The 17,403-nt window shown below is 49.4% G+C and overlaps 1 protein-coding gene across 1 annotated transcript in view; it reads right to left on the bottom strand.

The window, feature by feature from the left end:
• The window catches only part of TMTC4 (transmembrane O-mannosyltransferase targeting cadherins 4), a 1,375,572-nt gene that overhangs the window by 808,112 nt on the left and 550,057 nt on the right, over positions 1 to 17,403 (bottom strand). The window contains exon 6 of the mRNA XM_069637004.1: positions 16,615 to 16,715. Within this exon, the coding sequence (XP_069493105.1) occupies positions 16,615 to 16,715 (101 nt within the window). The remainder of the gene's footprint in view (positions 1 to 16,614; positions 16,716 to 17,403) is intronic.

Genomic DNA, 17,403 nt, shown 5'->3' with positions numbered 1-17,403 from the left:
AACTGGTTATCCCCACCATTCAAAGGAAGAAGACTCTCCGGCGGGAGATCTCCTCTGTCGTTGGGAAAAGTGGTGAGGCAGTCCAGCAGGGCTCCACCACCGGTGGTGGTGTCGTGGCAGGTCGGCTCAGCTTCTCCCTCGTCAGATTCTTAGGTCCTGTGGCGACTTCTGAAGTTCCAGTCCCCAAAGCCCTGCTTTTATGCAGCAAACCCCCATTCACTCAGCCTAGCTGTCACTCAAACATGCTAAGTGGTGAGCCGGCCGGCTCACCACTTGGGCCAATCAGGATGGAGTGCGACTTGAGTTGCATAGGCAACTCAGTCCAGGGTGCCTAAATTCCCCTCCGCCCCTCCTAAGTCCCCCAGACAGAGTGGCACCACTTTGGAGGGCTTCTGTGGAGAAGCCCGCCAAAAAGTGGAACAAAGGGCTCGACTTGGGTTGGAGTCACAGAAGAGAACACAAACGCCATTTTAAAATCAAGTTTTGGCAAAAAATACCAACCGGAGAATTAATATTAATTAAATAAACCGGCGGTATGTTCGAGGCTACCGTAAATAATTAAATAAAGATATTAGCCTAAAACAATGGGAAATCCCATAGGAAAACATTTGCGGTTGAATATAAAAAGTAGTATCCACTGCCACCAGCCAAAACTCGATCAGGGGGAACGGAGACGTGCCCCCTCGACTAACAGACCCCGGGGCAATTGAATTGCCCCAGCCAGTACATCCACAATATGATGGTTTGTACTGGTTCTGTTCAGAATTTAAGACTAGTAAAGTCAATGGTGACTTTACATGCCCTGGGAGACAGTAGTCAGTCCCAGGGTATGGAGTCTACACTGGGGGGTCACTATGACACCCCTGTGTTACGGCATGGAGGGTGCTGTGTAACACACATCACAAAAACACATGAAGCCCTATGGAGTAAAAGACCCCATAGCCCATTAAACACATCTAGATTCAAAGAAACACACTCAAATCATGTCCAAGAGTGAGGGTAAAAGAGTCTCACACTCTTGGCAGGAGAAAAAAATAAACCCCAAAAATCCAGCAAAGCTGCTGGGGGACTCACTAGGTTAGGAAATTCAGCCTAAACAGAGAATTCTCCCTAACACCTAACCTCCGCCCAAAGGCAGTCTAAATGCCCATGTGGGGCTGTAGCAGGCTTTGTGGCAGGGAGTAGTGCTGTACCTGAAACAAGGCTCTGGAGAAAGTCTGGTCTCTGAGCTTTAGCGCAAGAGAAACTACTACCCCTGAGCACCTGGCAGGTTTACCATTGAACAGCAGGCATTATTGTTGTGGGTCCACCTTCTGGGTGATTCCATCAATGCTTATTACCCTTGTTTGTATGATAAACATTAGATCCTAGCAATATCTTCCCTACATAGTTTTTTATCGCTAAAACACATTAATAATTCTTTCACTCCATTTGTTTCGCATTTATGTATATTTATTCTCCTGTAGAGATAATATATGAGCATTATAAATAGTGAAACGAGGGAGCGTGGCCAGCAGCGAGATGAGAAGGACGCGAGTCTTTCCAGCTCCCGCAACCGCATCGCACATCCTGATCAAATCACCTGTTTCCTGAGCACTACAGGACCACAAACGTTCCTGATGGGTGTCGGACACCCTGGAGCACAACTGGTGCAAAAAGCGACAGAAATCGCTCCTGAAACTCCAGGGTTGAGGGCATGAAGAGCTCCGAGCGAGCGCTGATCAGCCCGCCAAAAAAGATGGCTGCCCGCACGTGGGAATCAACACACTGAAGGGGGAGAGCGAGGCTTCGCTGCGGCAGGACCCTGACCGCCACCTGCTTTCCAACAGCGGCGGAGGTGGTGCGCGGCCCGTGGGGAGACTCCAACGTCGCTCCGGTCCGCGGGCAGCCTGTGGTGGACTGACCGGGGGGACGGAGACACTGGGTCTCCTGGGTCGCGCACCTCCAGACCGGCCATCAGCACAGCGCCGGGGCCCGGGGGTGACCCCCCCTTAGCGTGCGGGACCATCACACACAGCCCCAACCCTCTGAGGCACCAGAAAGAGAAGACTGTGGCCGGGGGACTGGAATTGCAGGCATATCCACGAGGCATCCAGATAAAGCAGCCGGACTCACTGGTATCAGGCTGGACACGTGGGGCACAACCAGCCCCCGTTCCACAGAGGCTTTGAATCACGATCAGAGTGCCTATAGACCATAAAGAAGTGAGCGGACAAAGCACATACCGTTTGTCAACCACCGCTAGGTGATCAGCGCGCAAGTACTGCATCCACGAGGCACAACGGAAACCATGAGGAAAGATAAAACGAAAAGACTCCCCACTCAAAGCAGAATGGACCAATACACCATACCTCCGCTGCAGGCCCTTGACCCCCCATTCGCTATCTGCAGAGGAAGCAGAGACAGACAATGTAATCTCTCTGAAAGATGTAATGGCCGCTATAGCGGAGTCCCGCACGTCCATGGAACAGAAGATGGACGGAATAAGTATGGATGTGTCCCTCCTCAGGCACGACCTCCAAAAGCTAACAGCGCGCACCGGGGAGTCCGAACAACACATCTCCACCACAGAAGACGGGATTCACAACATGCGACAACAACTTCAGCACGTTACATCCAAACTCAAGGTGTTGGAGGACAGAATTGAAGACGGAGAAGGCAGGTGCAGATCAATAATGTGCGCATACTCTGCATTCCCGAGAAAGCAGAAGGCCCCTGCATGGAACTGTTTCTGGAACAGATGCTCACCGACCTATTCGATCCAGACTCCTTCTCCAAGTTCTTTTCCATAGAAAGAGCACACAGAATGCCATCTGGCAGGCCGGTGCCAGGGGCACCCCCACAAACAGTGATAGCGAGGTTCTTAAATTTCAGAGACCGGGACGCATTACTACAACTTGCACGTGCAAAGGGCACGATCACCTTCAACGGTTCCAAAATCGCCTTCTTCCCCGATTACACCAGGGAAGTGCAGAAAGCAAGACAGTCCTTTGACCACCTCTAAAAGCAATTGCAAACAATGGGCGTGAAATACTGTCTGCTTTTTCCCCACACAGCTCAAAATTTACTACAAAGGGACTACAGTTCACTTTAACGACCCCAAATAGGCATGGCGCTGGGCTGAACAACACACAGAAGGAGAATGGTCGGCCTCCCGTAGCAGGAGTGGGAGGAATCACAGACCACCACCTGACCAACAGTGCGTGCCCCGGCAGCCACCGGCTCAGGTCCCACCAGAAGATGGGGGGGGTTGACCCCCGCCTTGGCCCCTACCGAGCCCCGACACTCCGCACTAACAACGAGCTGAATCATCGCCCCAATTGCAGCACACCTCAACGTCCAATCCAAGGTAACTCACACTTGCTTAAAGCGGTTGCGGGACCGCCCCGTACCCGCACGTTAGAGGGTTTCCCTCCCTCCCCCCCCGACAAATACAATCCGCGTCAGCACTAGCATAGGCATTACCCCCCTAGTTGTATCTTTCAAGGGGGAGCTACCTGTACTTCTAATTTAGTTTGTTCTATGTGAGTTGTCCGGTTGACAACTTGTATTTTCATGTTCGGGCGAGTATAGGGTGGGTGGTTATGGGTTTGTTATGTTTAGTTATAAAAAGGACCAGTCAAGCACGAAACATATTAAAGTAAAATAAGGGGGTAACAGCAAATGAACGCACAGAAACACGGCGCCGGGCGCCGCCACCATTAGCACACACTTTCTCGTCCGTAGATAGTCATGGCATCAAGCAACACTAGTGCCAGCATAGCCAGAACACTCAAATATTTGGCCTGGAATGTCAACGGACTCGGCAAAGCAATCAAACGCCGATTGGTAGGGCAATACTTGAAAAGGCTCACACCAGATATAGTTTTTCTAGCTGAAACACACCTTGCAGGCACAGAATGCTCTCTATTCAAACGCACAAACTACAGACTCGCACTCCATGCAGGCTTCACAATGGGTTCACGTGGTGTCCTGATATTGATACACAAAAACCTCCCCTTCCACTTGAACACAGTGACACAGGATACCGGAGGCAGGTACATATATGCGACGGGCGCGCTCTGGGGAAACTCCATCACATTGCTTGCCATCTATGCACCACCAACTTTACTAACACCATTACTCACCGACATTTCCCCCATGATCACAGAGGATACCTCCAACATTACGATAATAGGAGGGGACTTTAATGAAGTCATGGACACAACCCTAGACCGTTCACACCTGCGCAATAGAAACCCCGGTGTACATACCAAACTTGCTACATTTACGAACGCCCTGGGTTTGTGTGATGTATGGAGAGATCTCCACCCCGATTCCAGGGAATATTCCTTTCCTTTCACTCTGGGGCTCACACCTAGCTTTCCAGACTCTCTGATCACTCCCCGTTGGTGCTGAAAATTACAACCTCTAGACCAACCCTCCCGCCTAGCTGGCGCCTGAATAATTACTATTTGGGTAATCCGGACCTGATAGATAAGCTCCAAGAATCGACCGAAACATATTTCGAGTTAAACACAGAGTCTGCATCAGACCCTGGGTCACTATGGGAGGCATACAAAGCAGTACTAAGGGGGGGAACTCATCTCATGCACGTCCGCATATAGGAAACAGCACCTACTTAAGGTACACAAGGCGGAACAACAGGTTAAACTGGCAGAAGAATCACATATTACCCATGACACGCCCGAGACGAACTGAGCCTTACTCCTAGCACAAAAGCTGCTCCAGAACACAGCACTTGACAACGCCAAACACGCACACACTGCAATGAGGGCACGAGTATATGAAACGGGCGATAAAGCTGGCAAGATGCTAGCGTGGCTGGAATGTAAGGAGCAGGGACGCAGCCATGTTCATCAGTTACAGGTGGGGAGTTCAAGTCCACTAGTGTCAGATCAAGATATATCGCGGGGTTTCGCAGACTATTATGCTGAACTCTATAAGAAACCCACCACCCGCATGGACACGTCAATAGTAGATGAAATTAATTTCCCCACTTTGAATGAGACACAACAAGAATTGTTGGAGAGGGATATAACGGAAGATGAGGTGTCGTGTGCTATGTCTGCCCTTCAGACTGGCAAATCCCCAGGCCCAAATGGCTTCCCGATTGAACTGTGGCGGAAGGTGGGGACCAACGTAATTGCCCCACACTTACTGAGAATGTACCAACACGCAAAAGAACGGGGCATCCTATTGCCAGCGAGAGAAGCCACAATAATCGTATTGCCCAAACCGGACAAGCCCCCTGACAACTTCAATTCATACCGGCCCATTTCACTTATAAACAGCAAAACCAAAATTCTTGCTAAGATACTGGCAGACCGCTTGCAACAGGTGATATACCCTCTCTGATCCATCCGGACCAATGCGGCTCTATGCCCCAGAGATCGACACGCATGTACCTCCACAGACTGCATGCGGCACTGGAGAAAGCCGACAGTATACAAGGTCCGTTGGCTTTGCTGGCAATCGACTTCGAAAAGGCCTTCGATTCGGTGAGATGGGAGGCCATCTGGGACATAATGGGGCACATGGGGGTTTGGCGAAAATTGTATTAACTGGGTGCAATTACTGTACAGATGCCCAATGGCCAGGACTAGGGTTAATGGCTGGCAATCGGAGCTTTTCAGTCTGGGCAGAGGCACTAGGCAGGGCTGCCCCCTGTCAGCAATGATCTTCGCAATTGCCATCGAACCCCTGGCTATTCTCCTAAGTGCACACTGCTCTGGGAGGGCTTCCGCTGGTCGGAGACATGGGAGGACAGAGTCTCACTCTACGCAGACGACCTGCTTATCTACTTGAAAGACCCACGCAACTCCTGCCACAGAGTTACACATATGTTGAAGAGATACAGAGCCTTCAGTGGCCTACGCGTGAACTGGTCCAAATCCATCCTATTCCCCATAGGCAACATGGCAGCCGCATGCCCCGCGGACTGCCCCTACCAAATCGTGACAGAACAGTTCAAATACCTGGGGGTAATTCTCACGAAGCGTCTTACAGACTACACAGTGCTGAACCTCCACCCAGTTGTGACGAGATTTGCAGAGGACACTCGCCATTGGATCTCCCTGCCACTAACACTGATGGGCAGAGCTGCCCTATTCAAAATAATCGCACTCCCCAAGTTTCTGTACATCCTGCAAAATGCACCGCTGCACATCCCACATCATGAATTCCGTAAGGTAGACCGTATCCTTCGTAAACTGCTGTGGAGCGGAGGTCACCCGCGGATTGTTCTCTCTACCCTTCAAAGGTCCATCTGGGAGGGTGGGATTGGGCTGCCTAGATTGCAGACCTATTACTGGGCTAGTCAGATGACAGTGGTGAATGACATGCTTCATGGGGACAGGGACCTGCCGCACATCAAAAGGAACACTCAGAGTGGAACCTCTCCCCTGGAACTTCTGTATTGCGGCCGGTGCCGCACACCAGCTCTCAACATGGACACTCACATCACACGTATCTGGACCGAAGCACACCGCTACATAGGATGCGACGCAAAATTGACTCTAGCCCAACCTCTGTGGAACAACAGCCTTCTCCCCGAAATACAGAAGCTACCCAAATGGCCCACATGGGCCCGAAGTGGTATTACCAGAGTCGGAGACGTAATAAGGGAAGAGACACTGGCCCCGTTTGAAACACTGCACTCTGAATTCGCCCTCCCACCCTCTGAGGAATACCACTATACTCAACTGAAACATGCACTGCATGCCCACCGGCAAATCATCAGCGATATTCCAGAGTGCACCCCGCTGGAACGCAACATTGTCCAGGACCAAATAGAGCGGAAAGTCACCTCAGCCATGTACAATGTAATCACATCCTTTGCCACGCCTGAATTGATCAGCCTAAAAGCCAGATGGGAGCGCGACGTGGGACCACTTCAACCTGAGGACTGGACGGAAGCTTTGATGTACCCCCGGGAAGTGGCCATTTCATCGAGACTCCGACTGGTCCAACTCAAAATCCTACACCGCATCTACTATCCTAGAGTGGCACTCTTCCGATGGGGCAGAATCCCGGACGCGCGATGCCTGCGCTGTAAACGGGAGGAAGGAACTTTCTTCCACATCATATGGGAATGCGACAAAATACAGCAACTATGGAGGAAATGTTGTGACAAACTTTCCAGAGTCATGGGCAAGCCAGTACAAAGGGGACCAAAACAGCTTCTGTTAGGGATTTCTGACAAAAGTGATCTGACCCGCTATGAGAAACTGCTCTGGTCAACCGCAAGAGCAGTCCTCAGAAGGAACATTGCGCAGTTATGGGGATCAGAGAGAACACCCTGCTACGACCAATGGGTCACGGACTTGGACATTTGTGTGATAATGGAACGCAGGGTGTATGCTGCGAGGGGATGCCTGCAAAAAGCAGACAAAATATGGCAGAGATGGGAAGAGGATGGCTAAGCTTCCGACGAGATGTAACGAGCAGGGTGAACTAATTGGGCGAGGCGACGCCGGGTCAGCGAGCCCGGTACGCACAAGCTGTTTCAGGTGCTCCCTCATCGTAAACTTGATGGTCCCGAGGGCTAAGGCCCCACATTTCCTTTCCCCTTCTTTTCCCCGGCGTTGTTTATCCCTCCTTTTTCCTTTTCCCTTCCCTGTAATGTATAGCTATTTGCAATGTTTATTCATGTTTAAAAATCAAATAAAGTTTTTGATAAAAAAAAAATAGTGAAACAATATACTGTTCCTCTTAGCAATAAAGTAATTGAATACCCAGCAGCCTACTCGAATATTAACTTTCAAAATGTTAAAACAACCTACTACCAATCATAAATAATATGAAGCCATTATGGTCCAGTAAAACCTAAAGGCAAACCCACAATTGTGATGCTGTGGATTGGCAAGCCAGGGGACAAGCAAGCTTATACAGACCAAGCTCTGGACAACCCATTAGGTGGAACGGGTTACCAACTTTGTCCGTAAATCCATGGCTTCTATGAGCAGCTAACTAAAAACAATCACTTTAGTAACAATAATGGGGCAGGGGAAATTACTTTAGGCAAAGTTGAATGGATAATTATTGAACCGCCTAATGAGAATATCTTATTCATCACCCACATTTTCCATAGTTAAAATTAAGAAGGTCCTTGGGTCTCAGAAATCAAGGCATGCCCCTGCCCTCGGCCACATCTCAGCAGATGTATTATATTTATATAAAGAAGAGCCTGCTGTGTGGATTACTTATTTATTTTTGTTATGTAATGACATAAATAAACCCGATTGCCTCCTTGTAGTTGGAAGAATACAATTAAGAAGGCCCTTGTGTCTGAAAAACTGGAGAAAGCCTGGCCCCTAAGCACATCCTGGTCAATTACATTTATATAAAGAATACTCCATTGTTTGGTCTCCTTGTTTGTTTTATTTAATGCAATCAATGAACCTGATTAATTCCTCCTAGTTTTCACGGGGCACAAATTATTACATTTTAAAAAGGGGGACCAACAAGACCCCATAAATAATAGACCAATCTCTCCCATTGATTCCTCTCTAAAATGTATGCTAACAAATTGACGAAACCATCATGAGGATTGGGGCCAGGAGACCCAAACACATTTGCACATTCAAGCAGGCTTTCAAGCAGGGATCAGGGATTTCACATTTGTAGATCTTCGAACAGCATGCGATAATATGCCCAGAGACAAATAATGGACACTCCTGTCCATCCAGTATCCTATATTATCTTTTATTAAGCACTAGCAAAAAGTACCCATTCTGAGAACGGGTTCTGTGGACAGACATGACAACACTCATCAATTGTTGAAAATCAATGATCCTGAAGGTCGCTGTTCCCATTCGCTTATCGCTTGATGTGCTTTGCACTCTGAAGTAAATTACACTGAGGATGGGCATGTCTGGCTGGCTGATATACCCTGGAGCAGACGTTGGGAGGAGGCGAGAGTTGGTGTGCTGCTGCATACTGGGACCTACCGTACTTCCTACCTGTTGTTTCAACCTTGCGTGGTGCAGTTCAATGCAGTGCAAATGACCCAGAAACTATGCATTGTAGGGTTGAGGACAGTTCCTTCTACGAACACATTGATGTTTCGCCAATTTCAGGCAACCATCTCATTTGTAAAGGTGGTGAAATCCGGGGAAGGGGCTGGGGTGTCCAAATGTCATGTAGACAGTATTGTCCGGAGGATCCTAGCAGGTAACTATTCAAACTTTGGTGCAGTTTGGCGAAAAGGTAAAGAACAACGCTTCGCCAAACCACAAACTCAGCTACAAACCCACAAATGTTCACTTTTATAAATATATATAAAGATAATGGGGACAAATTCAATATGGTCTGGATGACGATTGTACAGACAGTTGTATATTTACAAGCTGTTTGACACCTAGGTGCTTGCTTTCCCCTATGTTGCTCCTTCTGTACAGCAACAACGTAATTGCTGATATTTGAAACATGGAAGCCTGCTGGTCTGGTCGAGGAGTATATATTGGCTCAGAGATGGGCCAATGAGAATCAGGGAGTCAGCCTGGTGGAACACCCAGGTTGAAGGAGGTGTTTCTGGCAGCCATGTTGTCGCAGGTTGCATCTTGTGTTGGTTGCTGGAGAGAGGCACACTCCTGTGTCCCTCGAGGCATCAAGATTTCTATAACTCACAGCAGAGCTGCAGAGAGATCAGCTGGCCTTTGCTCCCGGCCTTCGCTGCACGGCTTCTGGGATGTGGTTACCAGTATGGAAGTCATAAAATGACTGGATAGTGACCACCATCCTCTGAGCTGCTCTTTAAGGTTTGACTGGGGTGGGACGAATATAAGTGGGGATAAGATAGGGAGGAGCGAAGTTACTGTTTTAGGTAATTTCATGCAGGCGATTAAAGGGTCCTCACTGGACCACAGTGTGGTTAAACCACAAATATATGTGAGCATCGTTCAACATATAGCAGGACTTTGTCTGGGTGATTCTAACCCTCTTAACCCTAGAGAACAATACAGTTATATGGTGAAGACTCTGTCGTCATACTTCATCAAAACAATGTGCTAAGGCGGTGACCACCCGAGAGAAGCATAGCAGTGGAATCCAATACTTTTTTGACACACCTGCTAAGGGTGCAATTTCCCCTGCTCTTAATCTATATAGAGCTCAGGGTTGGGCGGCAACCCTCTACGGTGCAGAACTATGGGTTGCCTAGGTTAGTGCACAAACCAATGTTTTATTGCAACATTTTTAAACAGAGCATGGTTAAGAAGAGTGAAGCTGGTGCTCTACAATTGTCTCTATATATGTGACAAGGAATTTACTCTCCTCTCTAAATAATGGCAACTTTGAATGGTTTTTAACTGCAATAATATGTTATGTTTAGCATGGCTGTATATGAATTTTAACCCCGAATAAAGCTTATTCAAACTAATATACCATGGAACGTTCCCCATGTGCCCATTCTACACTCAATTACCGTTGTCTGAATTTGATTGCTTCGAGTTCATGCCCACCATAAGGGCCGGTATCATATCACGCCCTTCAATCTGTGGCCATGCAAGCATTACAATCTGAGAGACAGCCGCACACCCGATTTCTTCTCCCCCCCCCCCCCTAAGTGTACACCTTAGTCGACTTTCACATGGTTTACTTTGGGCTCTGTCATGTTTTTTTTTTTTTGAATATTTTTATTTTATTTTGAAATCAAACAAACACACTACAACTGTTTCAAAACATAGAAAGCATCATAGTCCAGCACATTTTCATTAGAACTCCCCAACTCCCCCACCCCTTAAACTAGAGCCGGTTCTCATATGTCATTTACGGGAGCATCATTGGGTAGCACAGTACTTAGGCAGTCATCATCCGGGTCCTCTGTTCCGTTGTTACCCTTTTGAGGGTTTGCCATAGAGGCCACCAATTGCCGCCAGGCCAGCAAGGGCCCTACTTCCTCCTCGCCCCCCCCCCTGGTGACCGCTTCAAACCAGACTACAGATTCAGCTTCCGCCCACCTCAAGAGGTCCGTCCACCATAGCTCCACCCTAGGTGTGTGGGCCGCCTTCCAGCCCATGGCAATCCTACGTTTGGCCAAAACATAAGCCATGTCCTTCATCTTGCTTATGTGTTTTGAATGCCGGGGTCTAGGGAAAAGCCCAAGCACGCATGACCAGGCCGATTCCACATTCAGCACCACCCCCCCCACCAGCCAGTTTCGTCTTGACCTCGTCCCAAAATCTGTGCACCTCTGGGAAAGCCCAAAACATGTGTAGCAGTCCCGCATTCACCTCCCCACACCTGGGGCATTGCTGCGTAGCTGGTCCCCCAAACTTTACAATCTTCCCGGGGGTTAAATAAGCCCTGTGGGTAACGTACAATTGAAGCTGTTGGAATCTCACGTTTCGGGACACCTTTTTGTGGTACCTCTGGGCCCGTTCCCATTGCCCGTCCGTCATGGGTCCTCCCACTTCCTCCTCCCAATCTTGTCTCAATTGAAGCAACTCCTTCCCTGCCCTTATTCGCAGGAGTTCGCATATCCTCGATATTTCGTGCCCACCCTCCGATACATCATACATGGTTTCCAGGGAGGCGTCAGTGTCTTCCGCCAGCACTGTCTCAGGCCATCTTTCTCTAGTCTTTTTCACAAGCCTAGTGTAGGTTATATATTGGCCACCATGTACCCCCGTCTCTTCCTCCAACCTCTGAAAGTCCACTGCCTCCCCTTCCTGCCATATGTCCCCGAGGGTGGCCAGGCCTACCTGTTCCCAGTATCTACGGACCAATTCAAGTAGTTGAGAGTCGCTCCCGCACAGCGCCACCAACGGGGCCTGCTGAGAGTACGGCTCCGAGTCCCCCCCAATCTTCCATGTCCTGTGCCAGATCTCCCAGCCCAGCCTCAGTAGCCGCCCCTTGCTCACCAGTTTGTCTCTGCACAACCACACCACTTCCATCAGAAAGTATGGGGCTGTAACTCCACGCAGAAGCCTAGCTTCCGCCGAGTCTTCAGCTGAAAGCCATCTGGCCACGTACTGCAGCTGCCACGCCAGGTAATAGAGTTCAAAATTAGGCAGGCCTATCCCCCCCCTGTCGCATGGGTTCTGGAGCTTCCACAGAGCAACCCTATTCCTAGAGCTGCCCCACATGAAACCCCTACACACGCTATGAAGTTTCGCGAATAGGCTCCTAGGTATCAAAAACAGGACGTTTACAAAAAAGTGCAAGAGTCTAGGCAGGACCACCATCTTGAGCAAGGCCGCCCTCCCCATCATGGTCAGGGGCAATCTAGACCAGAATACCATGTTGTTCTTGATCCCCCTCTATCGCCTTTTCTGTGTTATGCTTGTGTTCTGCCTCGACCTTGTGGTAAATATTTATTCCCAAATACCTAAATGTCACGGGCTACCATGGTATTGGCAGGACAGGCAGCCTCTGTACCAGGACATTCCTATATCTGCCCAAAGGGAACAGACTAGACTTTCCAGGGTTCACCGATATGCCCGAGAGGATGGCGTACCGTTCTATTAGCTCTAGCACGTACTGCAGGTTTTCTTCTGGATAACGCAAATAAAGGAGAATATCATCCGCATATAATGATATCAGATGCTCTCCACTGACAGTGCTTATGCCCACCTCCCCATATTGTTGTTGCAGGCATATTGCCAGCGGCTCTAATGCCAGTATATATAGCATGGGTGACCAGGGGCATCCCTGTCTGGTCCCCCTGCAAAGCTGCCAAGAATCTGAGACTGTGGACCCTGTTTTGACTCTCTCCATCGGGGTGATATAAAACTGGACCCATCTGAGGTATCCAGGTCCCATTCCGTACCCCTTCAGGACCGCTTTCAGCCAGGGCCATCGTACCGAGTCGAAGGCCTTGACCGCATCTAACGACACTATAGCCAACTCGCCGGTGTCTTCCTCAGTTTGGTCTATGACATGGTGTAGCCTCCTGTGGTTATCGGTGATGTTCCTGCCTGGAACATATCCAGTCTGATCTGGGTGTATCAGTTTCTTAATCACCTTCTTCAGTCTATTAGCCAGCACCGCCGTGAGTATTTTGCTGTCCTGGTTAAGCATGGACAACGGTCTGTAAGACCTGCACTCCACGGCCGGCTTGCCTGGTTTCAAGAGTGGGATGATTACAGCCTCGCGGAGGGACAATGGGAGTTCCCCCTGCTCATAGGCCTCGTTGAAAGTGGCAAGCAGTGGCTGAAGCAACACTTGCTTGTATGTTTTGTAGAACTCGCTGGGCAGCCCATCCGAACCAGGCGCCTTGCAAGTGGGCAAGTTCTGAATCACTACCTCCAGCTCATCCGAGGTGACGGGTGCATCTAACTCGGTGCGTTCTAGATCATCCAAGGTGGGCAGCTCTATGTCCTCCAATGTGTCCAGTATGTCTTGACACATATCCTCCCCCGTGTCCTCATACAAGTGTCTGTAAAACTTAAGGAATTCCTCATTTACCTCTTTCTGGGTGTTGCATATGCAACCTCTCTCATCCTTAATCTCACTAATCACCGAGCGGGGGGTCTCACTCTTATACAGCCAGGCCAGCAGTCTGCCCGGCTTGTCGCCCCCTGCGTGTATCCTCTCTGTATATTTCCTGTAATTGAGTCTGCATAGTCTATCCCAGAGTGCGCTGCAGGACAACTGTAGCTCCTTTACTTTGGTTCTGTTATCATGAGCGGTGCTCTCGCAACGCGTGAGATTCTCTAGCTCCCTTTCCACCTCCTGGAGTTCCCTTTCGACACCCCCCTGTTGCCCCTTAGCTTGGGAAATGGCTACCCCGCGCACCACCACCTTAAACGCTTCCCACAGTGTGCCCACAGAGCTTACGCTTCCTGTATTTATATCAAAGTATTCTTCGATGGCATCCCTCAGGCCCTCCATAAACCCCTCGTCCTGCAGAGCCTCGGTCCTGAGTCTCCATGTAGGGATCCCCTGTCTTGGGGGCTGGTGTCTCCAGTCTACCACCAAGGGCGAGTGGTCAGATAGTACTCGGGCCTTGCATTCCGCTCCTTCTATGTCTCTCACTATCTCGGCTGTTACAAACATGTAATCTAACCTTGTGTGCAAATCATGTGGCGCTGCGTAGTGTGAATACTGCCTATCCGTGGGATGCAGGCTTCTCCACGCATCCTCTAGGCCTTTCAGTAAGGTACCCAGCGCTTTAGCCGCCGGTGCCGTTTTCCCTACCCTGTCCTTGGACCTGTCCATTCTGGGATCCACGGTACAGTTAAAGTCCCGTCCCCCCCACACTACCGTACCCCCTGCCAGGGGGCCAAGTTTACCGTAGAGGGTCCTAAAATAAGCCGCTGTGTCGTTATTGGGGGCGTACAAATTTATGATGTGCACTTCTCTGTTTTCCAGGAGACCCGTTACCACCACCATTCTACCCTCCGGGTCCACCGTAGAATCAAGCATCCGAAACGGCACATGAGGTGCCACCCAAGTAATGACCCCTCTAGCATACGCCGAGTACGCCGCCCACACAACATTGCCCTTCCATTTCCTCCTGACCACCTCCAGCCTTTCCCTAGTGAGGTGGGTCTCTTGCAGCAGGGCTATGTCTATGCGCATCCTCTTTAAGTACAACATCACTTTTTTACGTTTCAGGTAGCTGTTAAGGCCCCGTACATTCCAGGTCACAATTCTGAGATTACCCAATGCCATCCGGTCGGACTATCTCCATCCCATCCCTTCCCATAATGCTCCCCATGTTGGGTCGTCCCCTGGCTCTCTCCCTTCTATTCACAAACAATACCCCCTCCCCCCTTCCCCAACTTCACACCACTGCACACAACTCCCCCCCACCCCCCTCCCCGCCAACCCCCAACAATAGCCCAGCTCCATCCCTGGATCTCAGGCCTACCCACATCTGGACCCGTCTCGTGTCCGAGGACGAGGACCCCGTGGGGTGTCACCAATCTAACAGTGACCTAACTAAGTGTACTACTATTGGGTGCAGAGGGTGCTCCCCAGGAGCTCACAGTCGTCTATTTAGGAGAAGTGCATTCAACGGGACCCGCCGGCAGATACCATGACTTCCTCCCCACAAGCACAATATCGTACTATATTCCAGTCCCAATGTCATAACTATGGCCTCACAGGTGCCTCTGCAACGTGCTACTTCTCTCCAGCCGCTTCTGTCTGGGCATCCGATTCCTGAGGTCGACCTTGCATTTCCAACCACTCCATCGCTTCGGTCGGCGTCTCAAAGAAGAGGGATCTGTTCTTATAAAACACCTTTAACCTGGCGGGGTAGAGCACCATGTAGCGGTGGCCTGAATCTCTAAGCCTCCTTTTCACTGTTCCAAAGTTCATTCGACTCCGCTGTACGAGCAGCGTATAATCCGGATATGCCGTTATTTTCACGGACCCCCTTTCTATCGTACCTCCTTTCCGGAAAAATTTGAGAATCTTTTCGCGGTCACGATAGTTCAAGATCTTCGCGATCAACGGCCGCGGGGGGGACTCCTGGGGCTGGTCTCCTGGTCAGGGCCCTATGTGCCCTTTCGACCGCAAACCCCTGGGTCAGCTCCCCGCCTGTAAGCTCCTGCAAGAGCATGGTTTCAACGTAATCCGTGGGGTTCGATCCTTCCATTCCCTCCGGAACACCCACTATGCGAATGTTGTTGCGCCTGGCGCGCCCCTCTGCCTGCTCTGCTCTGTCCTCCAAATTGCCCACTCGTTGCACGAGGGCATGAAGCTCCTTAGCGTGTGCATTGCACGCCTCTGTGGTCGGGGCCAACTCCTTCTCCAGTTCCCCAGTATGCTCCGCACTTCTGTTCTTGCCTCCAGCCAGAGGCACATGCGACGCGTCTATCTGGTTGGGTTCGCCCACGCTCCGGCCAACTTTGTCTTCATCAGCTCCACGGACCATTTATGGCCCTTTGTCCACAGGCGGCCATCTTGGGTGCTGCCCTTCCACTGCGCGACCGTCACCTTCTTCGAAGTCTAGTTCTGTGGATATGCAGTCTCGCTGGTGGGGAGGGCACTCACCATGTGCCCCCCACTTTCATGCACCCTTGGGCTCGAAAGTCCGCCGAAAACTATCACTTCTTCCCAGGATCAAGATCGGATCATCGGGAGCTCCTCCAAGGAACGTCCTCTCACGTAGCCATCAAGCCACGCCCCCGGGCTCTGTCATGTTTGACAGCCAACAGGGCAATCCCAGATTTATCTCTCTGGATTCAGTCAGGTTACTATAACAACTAAAGGAAAAAATCCTCCATGCTAAATAGGTATGCAGTAGCGCATCTAAAGCACATCATGCAACTGCTCACAGACAAACTTCAGTTCTACTGTTAGTCCTAGAAACCACCTACACAGGCCTACACTCTATCGCAACAGTATTAAGCATTTACCCATTTCGGATATTATTGCAGTTCAAATCTTTGACATGCAGCCTTTTGACCCGCTTTGCCAATTTTTTGCTACTCTGCTTCCCTTTCATATTATCTCGTAAACTCAAGTCCTGTCTTATCCTAGGAAGAAGAAAAATATGCTACTCTCCAAACACGCATTTGTGCTGTTACACCACTATGGTGGAGGCTGGCACATTATACAAAATATTTAACATCCATAGATTCTATAAAAAGGCAGACATTTTGGTTTTGTCCATGCTTATTTTTGCAGCCAGATCTCTCTAAATGGAAGAAATCTTACCAACACTGTAATTCCTTGTTCCTTGCATAGCATGGCAATTGCACTCAAAAGGACACTCAAGAGGACCCAAGATGTAGAAAAAGCACCTGCTTCTTTTTGATCTGTAAGAAAAATAAAGTTCAGTAATGTTGGTCTTAAGTGCTTTGGAAGAAGAGGGGGCCCGATAGCTCTTTTTATTGCATTTTTTTCATGAAATAGATTTACCATTTTTGGTGCAATGACCTGGAACATACAACTTTCACACAAATTATCAAGAGAACATTTTATTGTCTGAGAGATACAACAAGAAATAAATCATCTAACAATGGACAAACACAGAAAATGCATTATTGAACAAAGGAGCGAGGGAGAGGAGTGGTTTCGTTACTAGAATACATCAACATTAGTAAAATATCAATCTACTTCTAATAGACTGCGGAAGGCCATAGCACTTTAAATTCTTGGAGGAGGCACACATTCTAAACCTACGTTTGTCTCCAACGAAAGTCTTCTTTCACTGCATATTGTAATACCTCAAAAACAATTTGGTGACAGCACCTCAATGAATGTAACAGATCTTCAATCAGTCATCTACTCTATAGATCTGAAACTCCCATGGCGGGTCACTCCAGGGGATGGTGGCGGGCATGTGGCAGGGCAATAGTTGATCAAGGGACTCTAAGAGTTTATGGCACAACCACAGTATGAGAGACAGCAATGAAGAACATATGATAGAACATTTTAATGTAAATCAGACAGAGGGATGTGTTGCCTAGAAAACTCTGATAACTTCATTATTTTCTGCAAATG

Source organism: Ambystoma mexicanum, chromosome 7p, assembly GCF_040938575.1.
Source record: "Ambystoma mexicanum isolate Mex_15411 chromosome 7p, UKY_AmexF1_1, whole genome shotgun sequence".
NCBI classification, from domain to species: Eukaryota; Metazoa; Chordata; class Amphibia; order Caudata; family Ambystomatidae; genus Ambystoma; species Ambystoma mexicanum.
This window is presented reverse-complemented; position numbering and strand designations above follow the sequence as displayed.